Source organism: Thrips palmi, unplaced genomic scaffold (genome assembly GCF_012932325.1).
Source record: "Thrips palmi isolate BJ-2018 unplaced genomic scaffold, TpBJ-2018v1 HiC_scaffold_7, whole genome shotgun sequence".
In the NCBI taxonomy this organism is placed as follows: Eukaryota; Metazoa; Arthropoda; class Insecta; order Thysanoptera; family Thripidae; genus Thrips; species Thrips palmi.
Window position 1 is genome coordinate 10195605 of NW_023144634.1, and position 21306 is coordinate 10216910.

Consider the following 21306-nt stretch of genomic DNA (forward strand, 5'->3'; position numbering starts at 1 on the left):
GCTGCCAGCCAGCCTTCCTGCAGCGCTAAGCCCCCAGAGGGACCGCCCCGCCGCGCTCTCGTTGTTTTCGTTTTCATTGCCCGGCTCATTTGAAAAAACACTTATTGGTTTTTCTGACTTGATTTAGCAGTCGCGGGCTTTGTTCGACGTTACTGCACCAATGCGGGGCACGGCAGAAGCCGAGGCAGAGGCCGTCCGACGGGAACCACACGCGGGGAGGGCCCCTTCCCCCTCCCACCCCGCCCCGCCCCGCCACGCCCTAGGACTCGCCGCGCTGGCCCTGCCTGCCTTAGGCCCGGCTGAGGCCTGCCTGAGGCTGCCTGGGCCCGGGGCATCGGCCGTCCCGTCCTGCGACTTCTAGGCTGCTGCATCCCCGCCGCTGATTGGCGCAGGTGCACTCCGGCCGGGGCGCTGCAGCCAATCAGAGACGAGCACGGCGACGGCTGCGTATAAATACGCGAGCCTGGCCGGCTGGTGCATCAGTCTACTTCTTCTGCAGAAAGAGAGACCCCGCCATCACCATGATCAAGATCGTCCTTCTGCTGGCCGTCCTGGCCGTGGCCTCCGCCCAGTACATCGCGCCGTACATCTCCAGCTCCTACATCAACCCCCTGTACCGCTCCGGACTGTACGCCGGCTACAACCTGCCCTACGCCTACAACTACAACTACGGCTACGGACTCCCCCTGGGCTACAACTACGGCTACAACGCCTACAACTACAACCTGCTCTACCGTTAAGGCCATTGGTAAGTGGAAGCAATTTTTCATGACTTTTGCCCGGAAACTTAAGTGTCCTCGAATCTTTCATGTGCACTTTTTGATATATGGTACATGAGGATTTCAAGAGACTTTTTCGTAAATTTTCATTTTTTACAAGAAAAAAAATACTTACGTGCGTTTTGTAAAATACAAAAACGATGAAGATTTTTTTACTTAACACATTTAAACGGTGTGTGTTTCATTTTTGCAACCCACGTAAGTGCATTGTTCTCACTGTCTCCGTTGTTCTGTTTCAGCTCATCCACCGCCCGGCCCACCCCACCCGACCTCAAGACTGACTCCAAATTGGAACACACATCACATCTTCGTCCGCACTGAACCAACATTTTGATTTTGTGATGAATTATCTCATAATAAATTATTGCCATGCATTTCATGAAAATGTCCACTTCTTCTTATTCTCTGAGTTCAAGCCGTTCCCTTTCAAACTACCATACAAACTGTCTTAGCCAACACATATGCCTTTCTGCAAAAGGGCTGATACGAAAAAAGTCTGCTCACGGTTAAAATGCTGTTTTGAGTAAAAATGAACAGTGACACATACAGTCGCTGCCCACAAGGACGAAAACAACCAGCACTGGAAAAAACACTGATGGTCTAAAATGATGCTTCAAATTATAGATTTTCACAATGTTGTTGTTGAAAAATATAGTTAGATGCACAGCAATCACGACCAAAACTGCATCGTTTTCCACAAGTTCGACAAACTCACCAAGTCTGTGCAGAAATAAAGCAGATGGGCGCCTGAACGATGACTACAGTTACCGACTTCCTAGTGGGCGAGGAGACGACCTTCGAGGTGCCTATGAGCTTTCGTCAATGCGACTGATCCAACAGCCACCCCACCCACTCCCTTGAAACGTTGCAGTTTGAAGTCATGCCAGGACTTATTTATACCACAACGGATATTATGGTAATCAATTTTCCATAAGTATCCTTGTCTGTCTGAGAGACCATTTTCTACTTAATACGGCTTATTTTCAATGTTTTTCTTGACTTTTTGTGTTTATTTATAAGAGAGGAAATTATTCGCTACGTCATGTAGCAAGTTTCTGAATTTACTTAAATAATAATCTGTCACTTTCGGACAATGATTGATATTTTGATCTGATCAATAATCGAAAAGGAAATTTCAGGCTATTGTATTCGCATGGAAAAAATATCAACAACAGATTAAGACAGAAAAACATTCAATTTATTCAGGTACTTTTTTGGTTTTCACACATTTTATCACAAAACGCAATAGGAAATGGTCAGAGACGGCTAAAAAATTTGGAGTCATAAACACTCAGTCACGCCAAAGTCGAAACAATTTCACAAAGCGGCAACTACTGTCATCGATGTTGAGCTGCTCGCCGACAGGACGGTCCTCACCGTCCTCTTCGGGAACGCGCAGCCACCGCTAAATCAGTCTGCCGCCTCCGCCAGGATGCCGTCGTGGAGCTTCATCGCCGTGCTCAGTAGGGGTGCACGCCGTAGCCGGGGAGGCCGGTGGAGTAGGCGCTGTAGGCCAGGGGGCTGGCGAGCGGCGCGCTGTAGGCGCTGTAGGCCAGGGGCGCGCTGTAGGCGCTGTAGGCGTAGGGCAGGGCGATGCCGTTGGCGTAGCCGTTGCCGTGGTAGCTGGACGAGCGGATGGCGGCGGGGGTGGCGATGAGCTGGGCGGAGGCGGCGGCCACCACAGCCAGGAACAGGACAGCCTTGAGGAACATGGTGCTGGTGTTGTTGGTTGTGGTCTGCCGGAGGATCGACTGGTGCTGCAGCAAGACGGTCACTGCCTTTTATACGAGCTAGCTGCTCTGCGCTGCGCCGAGGCTGCGCCGGCCGGAGGGGCGTGGCCGGGGAGGCTCGCCGGGCCCACGGGCCAGCCGACGGGCCACGCAGCCACGCAGGCCGGGCCCGGCCCACCTTCCGAACGCGGAAGCGAGTGCGACTGACTCTATGACGGATCGCCTGGCCGGCCGGTCGGGCAGCTCTTTTTGTTTGGGCGCGGTGTGAACCACCGGCCAAAAATGTGCGACGTGACACGTCTCTCGAGAGGAGTCGTCTGGTGTTTCGGAAAAGTTCGAGGCAGGACAGCGGTACAGGGCTGCGTTTCTTTTGATTAATGTTTAGAAACGCCCTTCGCGCAACGCAAAACAAAAATTGTTTGTGGTTGTTGAGTTTATTGCCAAAGGAAGAATTGTTGTGAGTCATGTTCTAAGAAATGATTTATCTGTTTTGGTTCCGTCTCACTAAAGCAATTGTTTTCTCTTTACATAGCAGACTAGATTTCTGAAACAAGGGCTGGGTCCTAGGTAGTATTTGGTTTTGGATTGTTTCAGAATGCGGGGGGATTGGGTGCTTTAGGCGATGTTGTGGCGGTATCAGGTCACGCGGTGGGGCCGCCCAGAGTCTGAGGCCGAATTTGACCGGGCGCTTTGAAGGTTCCCCGTTTCAGGCTCCGGCCGGTGGTCCGGCAGGCGCAGGCGAAACGCAATCCCCATTCAGACAAACTGGATTTCGGCAAACAGAAATCTCCGGCAACCCTTTGTCCGTCCGGCCGGTTCAGCCCAGCCCAGACCGCCCTCTCACGCGCTGCCCGGCATTCGAATTGGATGAGGCTGGAAGACGCGCCGCCGGCCAGACTGCATCCTGGCAAAAGCTGTTCATGATCAAGGTGAACACCATCGTGGTGCCCCGCCCGCCACGCCCCACCACGCCCCGCCACGCCCCGGCGGCTGGCCCGAGGAAAGGAGACGACGGCCCAATCCGAAGGCAGTCTTTCGGTTTGCGGCGGCCCTGTTCAGCGCGTTGTCCGCCGTGCGGCGCGCTGCGAGTGCGAGCGAGACGAAACGCAATCGAGCGCCGGCGTCGGTTCGGACGCGACCCGGAGCACGCATCGCGCCGAGCCTCAGTGCGGGTGAACGCTCTGCAGCGGGAATGGGAATGTCTCGCAAGGAGATGACGACGGACAAAGGCGTGCTGTCTGTTATTGTTAATGTTGTTGTTGAACTTTCAGTTTCGTTATCGCAAGTCCTGACATTGGGGACGGTTTGGATCCTTTCCGCCTCTGCTTGTCCTCTTTGAAACGGCCATACCTGTAGGGTATCAGAAAATGCATCATCTTGCTCCATGATGGCGGATGGTGACCTGGGGGGTATCTTACTACTCAAGTGATTTTGTGTTTGTCCCACAAGGACCCTGCTCTTGGCTTAGCTCTCGAAACGTTCTGCGATACGCTGTGATTGAACAGCTGCTTTTGTTTGTGCGATTCATCCAGAAACCAGGAGGAGGCGGGGGTGTTTGGAGAACGAGTTGGAAAAGAGGAGTGGGGCGTAACCACCTGCTGCCTCGCCCGCTTCGCCCGCCTCGCCTCCACGAATCCGGCTTGCACGAAGTGACCCCCGAAGCCCCGAGGGCCAGGCCAGCAGGTAGGCAGGCAGGTCCGGCTGCACGCAGGCAGACCGCCACGCCACGCCGCCTCCCTCAACCGGACCGCCAGGCCGGCCAAAAATAGCCCAGCGTGCTGTTCCCACCCACCAACCGCCGCGCTGCGCACGAAATTTAGCTCGTTCGGCGAATGGCTGCGAGAGGTGTCCATGGAATGAGCGATGAGGTGACCTCCGCGAGCACCTGGACCACCAGGACCACCATGAGCACCAGGACCATCAGCACCTCAACGGCCACCAGGACCACGGACCACCACGAGCACCAGGACCATCAGCACCTCCATATGACCACCAGGCCCACCAGGAGGCCGTCATCACCACCACGAAGACAGTAGATCCACGCGTTGGCACTGTTGCCTCTGCTGGCTGGCTGGCGGGCTGGCTGGCTGGTGCTGCTCGTTTCCGCGAAAATGAAATGCGAGAATATAAGGAGAGCAGCGCTTTGTCAGTGCCGTCTCGTTACGGTGGCGGTCCCGGCCGGTCCCTCGCGGCGGCAGCGCGGCGGCAGCGCGGCAGGATGACGGCCAACTATTTCTCCAGCCGCGCCGCGCCACGCCGGGCCGCGCCAAGTTGCCGGGGTTAATCTCATTATGACGGAGGGCAGTCAGGTGGGGGCGATTCAGGCTGGTTCGGCGAGGCTAGCTTCGCTTCGTTATGCACTGTCGCCAATTTGTCGCGAGCCGCGGGATGATGCATGAAAGGCGAGGGCGAGGGGGCAGCCGCCGGACTCGCAGGGGGCCGGTGGAGGCAGAAAGTTTCGAGTCCGCATTGGTCCGCGACAACGCGAAGCCCCGCATTACCCTCGTCCTTCTGTGGGCATCAAGCGCGAGTTGGTCTGTGTCCGGACTCGGCACTGTTTCGCGAACCTGGTCGTACCTCTGAGCAGCCCTCCCACCGGGAAACCAACACTGCACAGCACACAGTCGCGACGCGGGAAACGTGATCCCGCGGCTGGGCGGCCGCGCGCGGTCCCCGGTCCGATTTCGGCTGGTTGGGCGCGGGGCGGGGCGTGGCGAGGCCACTTCCTCGTCATCAACGCACCACGTCATAGGCCACGCCACGTCACAGAGGACGTCACCAAGTGCCTCGTCGTGCACGTCACCGCCGCCCTGGCCCTGGCCGTGACCAAGGACGCCGTCCTGTGCACGCGTCCTGCGGGCCCGGAGGCTCCATGGAAGGGGTAACGACTACCTGGAAGTCCGGCAGCATCCACGCGGTGCTGGCTCCGGGAGAATTTCACAGATTGCGGCCAGTTACTCGATAACTCCGGGTTGCTTTTTTGGGCGTGTTCCTTAGCGGTGACGAATAGCCACCAGAAGGCAGACAACCGCGCGCCTATCGCCAACACTTTTCTTCTGTTTTGCTTGGGATGATGATGGATCCGTCCGACGCGCACGAGATTGTGGCTGGCCTGACAGAGCGGCCGCGATTTGCCCAGAGGCTGGCAGAGGGTTCCCGCCACAGCCACCGCGACCGCCACGCAGCCAGCACCGAGTTCACACCCAAACTTGCTTGATGGAAATCGGAGTGCCAAAGTCCGCCTTTAAGTCGAGCTGAGTCGCATCGCGCGAGTTGGTAATCAGGAAAATGGCACCCCGCCGGGGAGTCTCGCAGCCACACGCCAAAAATCACCAGTTTCGTATACTTTCTGCTCCAACTTTAAGAGCTCCCCTCTTTCGACTTCGATGAACGCAACCGAAGCGATTGAGAAGCACGGTGACTGATCGTAAGCACTGCTTCGGTGTTGTTCTCGGCGGTCTTCGGCTCCGCGGCGACGCTCCGCTATCGGTGTTCGGCGGACGACGACGTAGTCCGAGCGAGTTGGCGTGGAAATGCTGCCGCCGCGCGCTCTCTCTCTTCCCTCCTCTGTCTCCCGCGGGGCGGGGCGGGGCGGGGCGATCGAGCAGACGCAATCAGGCGGCGTCCTTGCGCGCCGAAAACCGTAATATTTATTTACGGTGGCGCGGTTACGACACCCCCCTCCCACTCCTCTCCCCGCCGCCGCCGCCCGGCTGGCGGGATCACGCAATGCCAAGATCAAGGTACTGGTCGGGCCCGCGGCACGGCGCAGCCTCCAGCCAAGTCCAGGGTCAAGATCATGACGAACCGGCTGCCAGGCTGCGCTGCCTTGCCGCCGCGCCGCCCAGCCAGGCAGGCAGCCACGCCCCCCTCCTCGCCCTGCTCCAGCGTTCCATGCACCGGCCGTAAAGCGAAAGGATTGGCAGTGGCGGAGTAAAGTTTAGGCCTCGATTGCAGACTTGGATGAAGCAGCGTTAACGTTCGCCAGGCGTCCAGACTCCTCCGAACGGTCACTCTGACTTTCTTGCACTCGCCGGATATCCCGCAGGGGTGAGAGAGAGAGAGAGTTCGGAATCACTCCACCCCCTTCCCCCGGCGCGCAGGACCGCAGGAAGCATGCCTTGGCGGTTCGGGCCGCAGCTCCCTTTGTGAACCCAATGCAGTTGCCAACTGTTGTTGCTGCTGTTGTTGTCGGGGCTTCTGTTTCAGCAGAGGCCATCATTGTTATGCGCGTTGTGACAAAAGACACGGGGCGCTAGTCACACGCCACAACCCTGCTTTTATTTCCTGCTCCGCTGTTGTCTCTTTTTATAATGCTGTTAGGCTTTCGGATGCACGCGTGCGTGACAATGTGTGTGTGGACGCGAGGGTGCGCCCGAGTGAGTGAGACTCAATCAAACGCGGTCTGGAAGCAGGGGTCGTGGAAATGAACGCAGGTGGCGTCCAGACCGAAGAAATTGGACCGCGACATTCATTCCAAAAGCAGATTCCACAGTTCAAATATTTGATAACGAACAGCGCGTCGGAAACAATGATTGGAACGCAACAAAAACCGCAACGACCAGCCGCAACAAGAAGGTAAACAACGCAAAACCTCATGGTCCCACCTGCGGCACGCTATCGGGGTGCCGGGGTGCACGCGATGGTGGAGAAGGGGGGGGGGGACCTACCCCGCAGAGTTGGCCGCAGGGGAGTCTGCCTGGCCTCAGAGCGCAATGTGTGGTGTTCACAATGTAGTGGCGTGGCTGCAGGAAACAAAGACGAATTGTGGCGCCAACACAGAAATAAAGTGAATAAGGACGGGACTCGTTGTTTTGTAAACCGCGCCCCACCGGCCACGGCCGCTAGGCCGTCTGGCCAACGTTAAGGCAGGTCCGCGACGGCGCCACGCCCCCACCCTCCCCCGCCCCGCGTGGGTGCCCGGCCGTGCCCGGCACAGCACGCGTGCGTGCGCGTGCGCTGCTGGCGGTATAAAAGCTCTGGCCGGCCGGTGGAGAGTATTCAGTCTCCGACCGAAACAGCATCACCATGTACAAGTCCCTGCTCGTCGTCTTCGCCGTCCTGGCTGTGGCTTCGGCCGGCTACATCGCCAGCCCCGTGGTCAGCACCTACGGTGCTGCCGCCTACCCCGCCTACTCTGCCTACTCCGCCGGATACTCCGCCTACCCCGCCTACTCCGCCTACTCTGCCTACGGCGCCTACCCCTACGCCTACTCCGGCCTCGGCTACGGCTCCTCTTACCTGTACCGTTAAAATGTAAGTCAGTTTTATTTTTTGTAAAGTGATCTGAGTGCACGAATTTGGTTCATCAATCTCGGACTTCTATTTTCCCTTGTCTAATGAGATTTCTTTTTTTTCTTTTCCAGGGTCGCTGCTGACGACGTTTCATCGGTCGCCACCAATGCAGCAATGCTGCGGTGCGTTCAAACATTTTGGCTTCACATTTGATCGAAAAATAAACTCCTGTTTCACCCAGTATAACATGCTATCTTTTGTTACCCCGTCATAATCCACGAGAATGATGAGATCACTAGCGTCTCGCGGATGCAACAGGAGCCCCCCCCCCCCACAACTTTTCGGCCTCATCGAGCCGTTTCGCAAACAGCGTGAATATTCGGGCCCGGCCGGAGCCGCCCTGCCCCCCATCACCGCAGCCCTGCTCATCGCGGCCACGCCACGCCGCACCGCGCCGCGCTTCGTTCGCCGTGCGTTATATTACCAAAGTTGGCGCGGCGAAAGAAGGGGCGGTACCGACAGAGACAGAGCGCCGGCAAGAACGCCGCGGTGGGGCGGGCGGCGGTGCGGCGCACTGCCAAAGTGGAGTTTCATTACAGCACAACGACACCATCTCCATCGTCGCCGTCGTCATCTTCGCTCAAGGTGGATGAAGGTCAACGCGGCGACCGTTTCAAACTCAATCTCCAGTATTTACTCCCGCACTTTGGCGGCGACGCGCCTAACCTAACCCTTTCGGTTCTGGAGCATCGGGTGAATTTTTGTCGTGGTGACACTGGTGGCCGAGCGCCTGTGAACCGTCGCATAGGCCGCACCGCGCGACACGCGTGCATCGCGGCCACGACGGCGGCCTACCCGCCAGGCGCTCCAGGGCCGCTGACGGCCACCCCGCCAGGTAGCCGTCGTCGCCAAGACGACGGAGATTGACAAATTTGGATTATAAAGTTAAGTAATCATCACCCCGAAATAATCCCTGGGAAAGTTTGTGTGGCGCCTCGCCGCCACCTGACCCCTCTCCCTTCCCCCGTCTCCCACAGCGTGACACAAAGGCCGGAAGACCCTCGAGGGGGCAGACCGGCAGGCCGGCAGGCCGGTAGGCCGCGCGCCGTCGTGAGCGCTATAGTATCTCGGTCGCCTCTGTTCGCAAAGTCGCGAGCGGGCTGATTCCGAAGTGCTTTCGTCACTCCGTCTTCCTCGCACTCATCGGCCGCCTCGTGCGCGCGGGAGGGAGACAGCGACTGTGTGCGGTATCGGCCAGGTGCTTCCCCGACGGCCGACCGGGAGGGGGATGTCTTCACCTGAGTGTTGCCCTCCTCTCGCCGCGCTGCGAGAGGCTGGCGCCCCGACCTCCGGAAGCGGGGTGTTGGCCTGCGCGGAAGGGGAACTCGGATTTTATTAATGGTTGCTCAGCAGTCTCTTTCCGCCAGTCCTGGCGGGACAGACTCCAGACGAAGGCCTTGTAGGAGGGAGGGATTTCCAGACACCACAAAAGATCAAACCTTTTGTAGAAATTGGCAACCCTCCTCAGAGAAGTTTGTATGCAGCCACGCCGCAGGCTTGACTGAACTCACTGCAAAGTGCAGACGCAAAGGAAGAGGGTGGGCCAGTTTTCGCAGTGTAGTCAGAGCGGGGCTGGCCACTTTTCGCAGGGTGTAGTCGGTACTCTCGGTTCCGCCCCACCAAGGAAAAGTCTGCAGTCTGCGCATGAATTATTTGGGCTTCTCCATCGAATCTGTCGCCATGCCTGGCGTGCCTGGCGTGCCTCCGCGGCAAGGGCCGCTTTTTGTTTGGCTTGGCGGACCCTGTGTGCAAGGGCTTGGCAAGGTTGAATACTTCGGCAGGACACCGTAGGGAGCCCAGAGCGAGAACGAAAGTTTTTGCGGATGAACACTTTTATTCAATTTTGATCACAGCCAGGATGGATTGAAGGCACTTCTGTCTGGAGGCAGAGATGCGGGGTCCGGGATGGCGTCGTCTGCAGCGAGCACTGCAACAAGGAGTAATTTGATGAGACAAGTTTTGTAATTGCACGTTTGGTTCTGCACGCGGTTCTGAATCTCTGATCCAAGAAATATTGCCTGGTCTTGTTGATTAGTGCAATGCCATCAGTGAAAATAGAGACGAACGTCACGAAGCCACTTACCATTCTCGGTTTGGAGTTTAACGGTACAGGTAAGAGGAGCCGTAGCCGAGGCCGGAGTAGGCGTAGGGGTAGGCGCCGTAGGCAGAGTAGGCGGAGTAGGCGGGGTAGGCGGAGTATCCGGCGGAGTAGGCAGAGTAGGCGGGGTAGGCGGCAGCACCGTAGGTGCTGACCACGGGGCTGGCGATGTAGCCGGCCGAAGCCACAGCCAGGACGGCGAAGACGACGAGCAGGGACTTGTACATGGTGATGCTGTTTCGGTCGGAGACTGAATACTTTCCGCCGGCCGGCCAGAGCTTTTATACTCACACGCGCGTGCACAGTCCGTCTGGACGGGGGGCTGGACGGGCTGGGTGGGGCTGCGGCCGTCTGCTCGGCGGGCAGCCCAGCCCGCCTGGCGCTGTACCACGTGGGTTACCTGCCTCCGAGCCCCACCACTGTCAAACGCACACACGCACGCAAGGGCCCGGGAATCGATGTGCACTCCGATAAACGTTCTAGGAAGCCCTTCGGCGCCAAACTATTTCCGCTCGGCCGAATTAGGCAGTTTCGGCGTGACTGGGTAAACGGGCGGGAATCCTTGGCGATGCGATGCTGCGCGTGAGTGTGGCCAACGAGCAGACAACAAGTCCCTCGACGGCGAGCCAAGGCCCTCCACGGCGATCCACGTGCAAGGCGCGCACGCACGCCGCCAAGGCCGCGAGGTGGTGGTCTTTGTGGATCAGGCAGGGCGTTGCAGGGGGATGTACTGACGTGGGAAGAATGCTGGTACATAGACCAATTCTGCCCTGAACGTTCACCAGCGGCAACAGAGCGTCGGTTTTGTTTGACGAAAGTATTATTGTAGAGTGGGGGACGCCCCTCACCTGGAATTCGCCGACGCGGAGACACATAGCCGACGATCTGGGCCACGACGTCAGCTGCAGCCAATCAGCGGAAAGGTTTTTATCCCGGCCAGCCAATCAAGTGATCGGAAGATTTAGCGGATCCGCCGCGTCGGGCGCCAACGCCGAAGGAATGGACAACTAGCGTTCCCTGTGGCTGAGCGGTATTGATGGCCCCGTGGATTCGGGTCTCGGAGGGGACCGGAGATTTTGCCGTGCCCACGCCGACTGCCTTGAGTCACTTTGTTGAGGAAGAAATCACCAGGCACACGGATTATTTCATTACATTTTGTAACAGAAAACGCATCTGGGCGTATTAGACGTTTTGCACGGGAGACCAAAAGATTTCAAGAGCAAAATTTTGGCAGCTTGTCGATGTTTAGCAATGCGTTGTCTCTGACACCACCAACCGGTGAAATTCAGACGTCCGAAATTATCCGTTCCGTTCCGGTCTCCGAGTCGAGACGCTCCGACGGGCCGCCGCCGCCGTGCGCCGCCCGCCTTGGCCAAGTCTGGCCAAGTTGCAGCAGTGCGGCGCCGCGTGGCTCTGTCGCTCTCGCACTCGTCCCGCTGGCGCGCTGGGGTGCGAGAGAGACGCGTGGGCCTGCAGGCGCACCGAGTGACCGCCACATCCTGGGCCGCGTCCAGAGCAGCGGGTCGACGCGCCAACGGCAGCAGCCAAAGGCAGCCAAAGGCCGGCCGGGCCTTGCGATTATGCGTGGGGGCGTTAGCCTGGCGTTGGCCTGGGCGAAACAACAATGCGCAAAGAAACCGCGGATCTGTCCAGAAAATCCCACCCGTTCGACTGGCCGATTGTTGCGTGTCTGCGGCAAATTTGCGAGAAGGTGGTCTGTCTCTCTTGCACCGCTACGGAACGCATACGAAAGCAAGGCGACGAAAAGGCCCTTCCCGACTCCTGCTGCGCTCTTTGATTCCCGTTTGTCTCTCTCGCACTCCAACGGAACGTCATGCGAGTGCGACTGAGACAGCTGCAGGCTAGAGGCAAATTAGCGTCCGATTCACTCTCGTTTCGATGGCGCAGCGGCACAGTGGCCTCGCTGAGGGGGCGGGAACGAGAGCCGCCACTGCAAGAGGAGCCCAACTGTTTGGGGTTGCCTCGGCAGTTAGGGTCGTTTTCAGGCGGGGACTCGAAATGCAGTGCCAGGACGCAGTTGTCAAACGGAGACAATAGCCGCCAGCGGCAGGCATCCTGTGTCCTGGGCCCACGCGGGGGCGGGCTGGCCGTTCATGTTCAAGGTGGCAGACTCAGCTATCTGTCAGTCCATTTTGTTTGCTTTTTCACCGTGAACCTGGAGGATAAAGTGTGCCTCTTTCGGGATTGAAAGGCATGATCCAAACCACGCCCTCGCTAGCTCGAGCATCAAACCACCTCTCTCTCGCTCTCTCGCACACTCACCACCGCGTGGACCAACCGCGCCCGTCCACGCGTGAACACACTGTACACAACGCACGCGCGTGTGAGTATAAAAGCTCTGGCCGGCCGGTGGAGAGTATTCAGTCTTCGACCGAAACAGCATCACCATGTACAAGTCCCTGCTCGTCGTCTTCGCCGTCCTGGCTGTGGCTTCGGCCGGCTACATCGCCAGCCCCGTGGTCAGCACCTACGGTGCTGCCGCCTACCCCGCCTACTCTGCCTACTCTGCCGGTGCCTACCCCGCCTACTCTGCCTACTCCGCCGCCTACCCCGCCTACACCGGCTACTCTGGCTACAGCGCCTGGAACTCCCACCCCAGCTTGTACTCCGGCCTGAACTCGGCTCCTCTTACCTGTACCGTTAAATGTAAGTGTTCCTTTTACCACCCTGTAAACCTTTATTTGGCATTCATCGTGACAGGCTGCCACGCCCGTCCCCGCGGGAAACGTTCTCAAGGTCTTCCTGTCTTCCTGTCCCAGTGTTCGCTGCAGACGACAACTTTCCGGCCCGCGCTCCCGCCGTCGCGATGGAGCGCATCATGCAAACCGTTTCGGCTCCACGAATCGTCAGAAAATAAACACAGCTTCTCATCTCAAACTTGCTGTATTCTCTTAACCCCGAACACACACACAATCATACTCCGGGCCCTGCTTTGAATTGACAAAACAGTCGTCCTAGTCGCGGGTACCAACAACTGAGTGTGCACTGTTGTAAAGAACAGCTGTATCAGATTTTAGTGAAGGACTAAAATGCATTTTTATTAGACCAAATTAAACACAATAATTTGATGAAAACTTCTATGACAGCGCGTCCTCTGAAGACGAAGTGGGTGGATTTTCTACGTGTCTCTCAGATGAACACCGTCGTGCCCGTCCGTCTGGCCCCCATCTGGCCCTGGACCGCGCCGGTGTCCACGCACGAGCTTGCGAGGCCGCGGCTTTGGAGGCGACGATGTGCATTGGACATGCCCACGGGCAGGCATGCACGGCCCGGCGGATAGAGCGGATAGCGCGGATAGAGGCGATAGGGTGGATAGCGCGGATAGAGGAAGCCTCGCTATTCCCATTCATTGGCCATGGTAATCGCAGCAGCACCGTGCAGCGCCGCACACCGCCAGCAAAAAAAAGATAGTTCGCAAAACGTTCACCGACCGCACTGCGCTGCGCTTACCTTCTCCTATTCAGTAGCGTCCCCTTTACGAGCGCGGCGCGCTCTAGTCGAGGCACTCTAGGTACTCTTTCCGCTCGCGGGGCTCGCGGCTGCCGGTATATTGCCGCTTTTTATCTCCTCATCTGCATTTCGGGCGCGTTCACGCCGAGCGCCTCGTATATTGGACGGACTTATTAAACCCACTAAATTTGAGCGGGGCGGAGACGGCGTCGCCAACGGCTTCCCTCGTCAGCTTTCAATCGCCGCGCTTAAGCGACACTCCTCGAGGAGCCTTTCGATAGTCTCGATACAGTCGCGCGTTTCGACTCAACTGCGTTGTCTTTTACTGTGCCATCGTCCCTGCTCCAAAACAACTCTCTTGCCATAACAGTCCTCTTGCGTGGACCATCTCACGCACTTTTCATCGTGGTTTTGATGTGTGTGAGTGAGAGAGTGCGTGACTAGAGTTTTGGGCAGCGCGAGCCAACAGCTTCAAGTGAACCAGATGGACAATGAGGTCGACTTCGGGGGCGGGTGCGTCTTTCTCCTTGCTATGGCTGCGCAGCAGGTGGCCGCGGCACCGCTCCGGCAGTTGTCCATTCAAAACAATGACACAAACTCCGCAGCCGTGCCCGGTGTGGCTAAGAGAGAGAGGGAGGGAGAGAGAGAGGGAGAGAGAGAGAGAGAGAGAGAGAGAGAGAGAGAGAGAGAGAGCGAAAAGAAGTCGTCTCACGAAACTTTAGCCTCGCGCCATCTGATTAAGCGACGGGACTGTTCAAGACAGCATGTGTCTCTTTTGTTATTTGATTTAATTAATGAAGAAGGCTTACGGAATACGGAAGGCGCGCCACTCGCCCGGGGCGCAAGTCACAAGTATCACCGTCTTGCTCCCACCCCCTGCCGTCCCGGGCCCACGCCTGCCCAGCCACGCCAGCCGGCCGGCGGGGAAAAATGTGAAAATTCTCGGAAAGGGCTGCTCTTGGCATGCCCTTCAGATTGGGCCCGCCCCCTGCCCCCAATCCCACCAGGATCAGTGTGTGGGATTTTTAATGAGCGGAAAATGAATAATCTGCTTATGCATCAAAGGGAGCTCGCGGACGTGACACCTCTGAGGCGGCAGCCCGCAGCCACAGGCAGCCTGCCGAGCAGGAAAGGCACGAGGAAAAGAGGAAAATAGACCGGGTTAGATATTGCGAGACATTTATTGTTTTTTGTCAGTCTTGAGGCCGAATGTGGTGTGAAGCCCAGCGGTCTGGAGAGCACGGGGCTGGCGGGGGTCCGGATTCATTGGGAGCTGAAAACGAAAACATGGATAGCGTGAGAAAAATGGACACCACAGACAGGAGGTGCCAACCGCATTCGAGGCTTGCACGAAAAATGTCGCTCTCGTAAAAGACCGCATAAGAGATACTTCTTTTGAATGGTACTCACTTTGAAAATTAACGGTACAGGTAAGAGGAGCCGTAGTTCAGGCCGGAGTAGGCGTAGGGGTAGGCGCCGTAGGCAGAGTAGCCGGAGTAGGCGGGGTAGGCACCAGCGGAGTAGGCAGAGTAGGCGGGGTAGGCGGCGCCGTAGGTGCTGACCACGGGGCTGGCGATGTACTGGGCCGAAGCCACAGCCAGGACGGCGAAGACGAGGAGCAGGGACTTGTACATGGTGATGCTGTTTCGGTCGGAGACTGAATACTCCCCGCCGGCCGGCTTCTGCTTTTATACCTCTAGCGCACGCGTGCTGTACAGTGCGTGGCTCTCTCGGAACTCTGCGTGCGGGCGGGGCGGGGCGGAGTGGGGTGGGGCGGGGAGCCGCAAATCGGGCAGGGGCTAGTGGAGGGCGTGGTCCTCTTGGATCATCTTGAGCCTATCGAAGGCAAACTCATGTGCGTGTTTTTTGTTTGGATATTTTGCTCCGGACGAGCCCGCCTGCGTGGGCTGCTGCTGGATCCTGAGGCCATCCGCCGAAACGTTTAATTGCTACGCAAATCCTGGCTGGTCCGCCCGTGGCGGCGCGTGGAGACTGAGTAGCGAACTCATTCCACTAAAGTGGGCAATAAAGTGTGCGAGTTCAGCATCGCGCATCGCTTTAAGTTTTGAGGATTTCCTCAACGTCTTTGGGTGAAAACAGTTGTCCTGCAGTGAGGCACTGCCAGTTGACGGCAGTGTTTCCCTGCCTTGACCCAGTCCGTGCGGTGTTGGCCTGTTGGTCCTACTTCCAGGCCTTCTTCCAGGCCGTCTTCCAGGGCGTCCGTTGCGCCCCCGGCTGGCTGACAGCCTCCGGCCCGGGTTTCGCTGGCCTAACAGGGCGACCAGTACTCCCCCGGGACTAACGAAGGGGCGGGCCAAGGGACGGGGTGGACGGCGGACCTCTGGGCGGACACGGTGGACGGCACACGAGACGGGTATCAATATTTTAGGGGAATCCACACGCGCGGGCTGCCCGTCCCTAGTTCCCCTGGGGGCAGAGGAGGATGTCACCCAGCCGTGTGTGCGTGTGTGCGCCCTCTGTGTGAGTGAGCGCTGTGTTAGCGTCCGTGTGTGTGTTAGCCTCTGTGTTAGTGTGAGTGTAGTGTGCGTGTGTGTGCGCGCTCAGCAAGAAGGAAACCAGGTAGGCGACAGGTTGAATCAGTGACACCACCTCGGGGTCCAGTCCAATGTCTGCAGACATGTCAAACATGTTTGACTTCACGAGATGAAAGCAAAGAAAGGAATTTCGGCGTGGAATTCGACCAACTACATGCTTCACAGTGGCTGGCTGCAGGCCGCAAGGCGCAGGGCGTTGTGTCGTCTCGCTAGGCCTGTGCGGCGCGGCTCCGGGTCACTCCGGCCCCCTCCCCCTCCTCCGGGCTCACGACATGGCGCGAGGCACGGCGCTGTGCCGGCTTAGTCCGAGCGCAGCCTTGCGAGAGCCTGGGGAGGATATCGCGGGCTGTAAGCGGGAATGAACCGAGCCCCGGCCAGCCCTCCCCTAGCCCCGCCATGGCGCGCCAGCCCCTCGGGGGAACTAGCGTCAGTTTCACCGGAAGAATAGGCCACGAGGATCCCGACGGAGTGGGGCGGGGCGGGGACCCGTTCGAGTACAAGACCGCCACCAATTGCATTCACTGGGGTAGAAATGGCCAGGCGGCAGGACATGAGAGGGGGGAGGGGGGATAAAAGAGCCTCCCAAGAGACCAGATGCACAGTGAGAAAGTCGATTGGGAAGATGGCACCCACAGCCGATGCACGCAACGCGACGCAACGAGTCTCGAGACATGCACCCGCGAAGGGAATCCTCTACGTTTTCTGTCGACACTGGAACAAGACGGCTGAGTCGCTGTCCCTCTGCCGGGGTGGCAGGATAGTTTCCGCGACACGCCGCACCGTCTGGAAGGCCCTGGCCGTTTTACCGGCCTTCCCGGCTCGGGGCGAAGCACAGCCGGACGAACGGTGGCACGGCCGCAAAACAAACACTCCAGCGTGGCTGCGGCTGACGAATCAGGCCGACGAAGAGGGGGAAAGTGCGTGCGGGGGTGCGGTGCGGCCACGCCCAGGACGCCGCCACGCCTCGGACGCTCGGACGCCGCGGTCCTGCTCCGCTGGCGGCCTTGCGAAAAGCCCGGCCGAAACTGTATAAAAGCGGTGGTCGGCCGGCGGAGAGTATTCAGTCTTCGACCGAAACAGCATCACCATGTACAAGTCCCTGCTCGTCGTCTTCGCCGTCCTGGCTGTGGCTTCGGCCGGCTACATCGCCAGCCCCGTGGTCAGCACCTACGGTGCTGCCGCCTACCCCGCCTACTCTGCCTACTCCGCCGGTGCCTACCCCGCCTACTCCGCCTACTCCGCCGCCTACCCCGCCTACACCGGCTACTCCGGCTACAGCGCCTACAGCGCCTACCCCAGCGTGTACTCCGGCTCCTCTTACCTGTACCGTTAAATGTAAGTTCTCTTTGGAGTGGCAACGTGCACTGTGAAAGTAGGTGAACTTCCATGCCTATCGTAACACATTGTGATCTTGACTTGTTGCAGTGTACGCAGCAGACGACAATGTTCCGGTCCGCTCCTCCGCTCCCTGGCTGAGGTGCATTCAACCTTTTCGGCTCCACAAGTGATAAAAAAATAAAACTGTTGCATTACTTAACTCATGCATATTATTTTACGCCCCGAACCGTTTATTTTTGGAATATTCGAAACTCATGATACGAGTCCCACCAGTCTCCGCACAACAACAAAGACTCTCGACAGTGATAAACACACACAAAAAAACAAGTGGGTTTTGCTCTAGAAGTGCAAAAACAGAAATAATTCAGGGATCCCGGAAAACTTTGAAACGGTTCAACCTGTTCCGTGGAGGACCTGTTGTTCCACAAAAGTTTGTTTGAAACGAATAACGCAGACAATTTGATAAAAAAAAGAAATCATATTTCAGAAGTTTAGCAGCACTGCATTCGATAGCATGGGGGTCTTCCCTGCCCTCTTTTTTTTTTGTTTTTGTTTTTGGGAGTTGAGGGAGAGAACTGCGCCAATCGCGAACATGCAGTCAAAACTGGCCACCGTGGCGTTCGAAACGCGCGCGGCGGCGTTCAAAAAAACAAACACCTGGCATTGTCCTCTGGTTTGGCTCCTCCGCGAGTGGCGCGGCGAATGGCCAGCTTTTCACGTCGCCGCGTGTGCGCGTGTGTGTGCGTGACGGGCAGCCGTCTCTCTCGCACGCCGCACGCGTGCCCGGGGCGGCCTGGCGACCGACGAGGACAGAAGACCTCGCCTTCGCGGGGCACGTGGCCGCGGAGGAAAGGCCAGGCCGGGCCAGGCAACGACACCCTCACAAAAACGGGGGCCGTCTTCGCCGTGACTGGACAGGTGGCGCTGCGTCGGCCGGTGGAGCCACTACACTGCTGCCGCTCCTCCGGGATCATCGGCGACCAATTACCGGAGTCCTTGGGATCGCAGATAACGCACGCCCGCCCACGCATTCCAGCACGCCGGCGCCGCGTCGCGCCGCGTCGCACCCAGAATAGAACAAGACGCGAGCGGCGCACAGTGGGCCAGAAGACCGGTGGAGGCGGCCAAAACTCTAGACGCGTTTTGAGCTCCATAGTCTCCTAATGGGACTCGAACCGAACGTGTGACCCCACCAATGGGTTGCTCTCCGAACGAGGAATTCGTTGGTGGGGTCACTCGTTCGGTTCGAGCCCCGATTGGCGACTCTGGAGCTCAAAACGCGTCTAGAGTTTTGGCCGCCTCCACCGGTCTTCTGGCCCACTGTGCGGCGTGCGAGCGCTCCAGAGCGGCGGATTGGCGAGCGAGCCCCGCGTACACCTGAGCGCTTCTATCGCTCTCCTTGCTCTTCCAAATAACGCGCGCCCATCCTTCTCCGGGAGCGCGCCCGCTCCGCGCCGCCCGCTTTGTCACTGACACGACATTGTGTGCGGTTTGGCGGTTTGGCGCGCCTCCTTTGTGCCTCGCCCTGCGACCGCCAGATGGCGCGTCCGGCGCAATTCAGCCGAACCACGAAAAGGCGCTTTCTGAATTTATTTACTAGCGTCAAAAAATTGGAACAGAAAAACAACAGAATTAATGTGCTCGAAATAATGACGGAGGCACTCGTATTTTTTATGGATCTGAAAAAAGTCTTTCATTGATCTACATACGGACTCACCACGCGACGCAAGCAAATCCTGGAAAAATTCCTATATTTTATAAGTTTCCACTCGACCCTGTTAGTCCCGCATCAGAGAACAAACAGGACGGTCGCAAGCGTCTCCTCAAAAAATATATGAGCCGTTCTCATATTTGACGTATTTCCAGCATGAAAAGTGCCGCTCTTGTCCAGTGTTACCTGCGTCGCCCGGCGCCTTTGGGCGTGGCACGCCGAGGCCCATAGCAACCGTCACCAGTGCTGTCATAATGGGAGCGTGTTGACTCCCCCCCCCCCCGGGCCGCCGCCGCCGTCTTCGAGGAGCGTCGCTCTGATTAATCAAAATCGGAGCAGAGGTGTGGCGCGAGAATAGAAGGATCCGCGTGTGACGTGTGCGTGCGTGTGTGTTGGTGTGTCTACCTGTGAGTGAGGAGGCATGGGGGGTAAACAGGGGCTCGCTGTGGGTGTGGTGGTAACCACGCCCAAAGCACAGCGTCTCCGGTTGGCCGGACCACGGAACCCCCTCCGGCCCCCTTGCCCCCCGGCAGGCCAAAGGCGACTCAAATTATTGTTGGCTCGTTGCGAGGCACGGCACGGCTTGGCACGGCTTGGCACGGTGCGGCGTCGCGGCGCGAGGCGTCCTCGAAGACGCTCCTATATAAGCGCACGCCGGCCGGCGGGGAGTATTCAGTCTCCGACCGAAACAGCATCACCATGTACAAGTCCCTGCTCCTCGTCTTCGCCGTCCTGGCTGTGGCTTCGGCCCAGTACATCGCCAGCCCCGTGGTCAGCACCTACGGCGCCGCCTACCCCGCCTACTCTGCCTACTCCGCCGCCTACCCCGCCTACTCCGGCTACTCTGCCTACAGCGCCTACCCCTACGCCTACTCCGGCCTCGGCTACGGCTCCGCTTACCTGTACCGTTAAACTCCATTCCACCCGTTGAACGTAAGTAGAGCCGTCGTCGACGCAGTGTCAAAGAGGAGTTAGCCTAACACGCATCTTCTGCTCCATTTCCCGATGTTTCACTTTGGCCCACTTTGCCTTATCGTCCACAACGTTTTAACTCGGCTGACTCCAGGCGTATGTGGTGCATTAGTTAAATGGCCCGCGAGTCCTTCGCCCCTTTTTCGCAGAGAGCCGAGTAAAAAATTCATCCCGGTCCAAAATCAGATAACATCCCCGGTGATGCAGCAACTCTGGGGGACGGGATCTCGCCAGCGATCCTTTCGAGGGACCCAGCCATTTTTCATACAACGTGTGCTTCTCGTTTTCCTCCACAGAAGTCGCAGCAGACGACAGTTTCTACGGCGCGCCGCTTGACTTCGCAGCTGAGCAGCGCTTCAGAACTTTTCGGCCTCCATATCTCCACCAGTATAAAAATGCAATAAACCGTTTATCATTTTAATTACTTTGTTCGTTTCTGGTTGTCTGGGAGTTCCTGAGTCCTTGATACAAGTACGATGCGTATACGTATTGCAGAAAAACAAGGCCACTGTTTGTGCCTGAAAAAAAAAGCATCAGAGGATCATCCGGATTCTGAAAAAAGAAATCCTGAAAACAGAATTCATACGAACACTTCCGCTTCCAGCGCCATACACTCCGAGCCACAATAATTAATTCCAAATTTCGGCTGGCAGCTCACGTCGCAAGGCCGGGCTCACTGCATAATACGATTCCGGCGACCCGCACGCGCACAGCGCATCACAGGGCAAGGCGGGGCGGGGCGGGGCGGGGCGGGGCGGGGCGGGGTGGGGCGGGGCGGGGCTACGCAGGGCGGCCCGAAACCGACGTCGTCAGCATGCGTCTTGCTGCATGACCAAGCAGTTTCCCGCACCCCCGTGCCTGGGCATGCCTAGGTGTTCCAGGACTGGCCCTCACAAAGCAGTGCGCACCGCGCGCCTGTCCTTAAACTCGACCGCGATGGCCTTGATGAGGACGCAGCACTGCGAAGCGCCTTGCGACGCACTCGGAGGCGCCCAGAGCACACAGGGTCCACAATGCGGCACCCGCTTTGCATCGCAATGTCTTGGGTTCGAATCCCCGCGCCCGCAGATTTTCGTGCAGTACTGCCGCGAGGGGTACCTGGCGGGGGCGTGGGTTGCGGGGACCGCTTTTGTCTGGAACCTTCTCGTCAAGCCTCGCCCGCCGCGTCCTTGGCACTGTGCACAGGCTGGCCAGGACCCAGGCCGCGCCCACCACGCCGCGCCTCGGGCGAACCGATTCGCCGGCCGGCGCACAAAGACGATGCCTTACACTACTTGTTTGACGTCACCGCACAGTGGGCCAGAAGACCGGTGGAGGCGGCCGAAACTCTAGACGCGTTTTGAGCTCCAGAGTCGCT

General features: G+C 58.2%; 5 protein-coding genes and 1 pseudogene across 5 annotated transcripts; 4 read left to right on the top strand and 2 right to left on the bottom strand.

Annotated features, from left to right (window-relative positions):
- The first annotated feature begins 7522 nt into the window (after positions 1–7522).
- Positions 7523–7987, top strand: LOC117652579. The gene is made up of 2 exons (XM_034397609.1): positions 7523–7765; positions 7876–7987. Exon 1 carries the CDS (start codon positions 7538–7540, stop codon positions 7760–7762), a length of 225 nt encoding a protein of 74 aa, XP_034253500.1. The 5' UTR covers positions 7523–7537; the 3' UTR covers positions 7763–7765; positions 7876–7987.
- Positions 7988–9618: 1631 nt separating this feature from the next.
- LOC117652578 lies at positions 9619–10144 on the bottom strand. Its single transcript, XM_034397608.1, has 2 exons — positions 9888–10144; positions 9619–9731 (listed from the first exon to the last, which is right to left on the bottom strand). Exon 1 carries the CDS (start codon positions 10127–10129, stop codon positions 9905–9907), a length of 225 nt encoding a protein of 74 aa, XP_034253499.1. The 5' UTR covers positions 10130–10144; the 3' UTR covers positions 9619–9731; positions 9888–9904.
- Positions 10145–12297: 2153 nt separating this feature from the next.
- On the top strand, positions 12298–12567 carry LOC117652576 (annotated as a pseudogene).
- A 1968-nt stretch (positions 12568–14535) lies between these two features.
- LOC117652580 (cuticle protein 4.9-like) lies at positions 14536–15030 on the bottom strand. The gene is made up of 2 exons (XM_034397610.1): positions 14784–15030; positions 14536–14646 (listed from the first exon to the last, which is right to left on the bottom strand). The coding sequence occupies exon 1, from the start codon at positions 15005–15007 to the stop codon at positions 14792–14794; it is 216 nt and encodes a 71-aa protein (XP_034253501.1). The 5' UTR covers positions 15008–15030; the 3' UTR covers positions 14536–14646; positions 14784–14791.
- Positions 15031–17001: 1971 nt separating this feature from the next.
- On the top strand, positions 17002–17465 carry LOC117652577 (vitelline membrane protein Vm26Ab-like). The gene is made up of 2 exons (XM_034397607.1): positions 17002–17263; positions 17354–17465. Exon 1 carries the CDS (start codon positions 17016–17018, stop codon positions 17259–17261), a length of 246 nt encoding a protein of 81 aa, XP_034253498.1. The 5' UTR covers positions 17002–17015; the 3' UTR covers positions 17262–17263; positions 17354–17465.
- A 2165-nt stretch (positions 17466–19630) lies between these two features.
- LOC117652582 (cuticle protein 4.9-like) lies at positions 19631–20370 on the top strand. Its single transcript, XM_034397611.1, has 2 exons — positions 19631–19910; positions 20246–20370. Exon 1 carries the CDS (start codon positions 19677–19679, stop codon positions 19887–19889), a length of 213 nt encoding a protein of 70 aa, XP_034253502.1. The 5' UTR covers positions 19631–19676; the 3' UTR covers positions 19890–19910; positions 20246–20370.
- Positions 20371–21306: the final 936 nt, after the last annotated feature.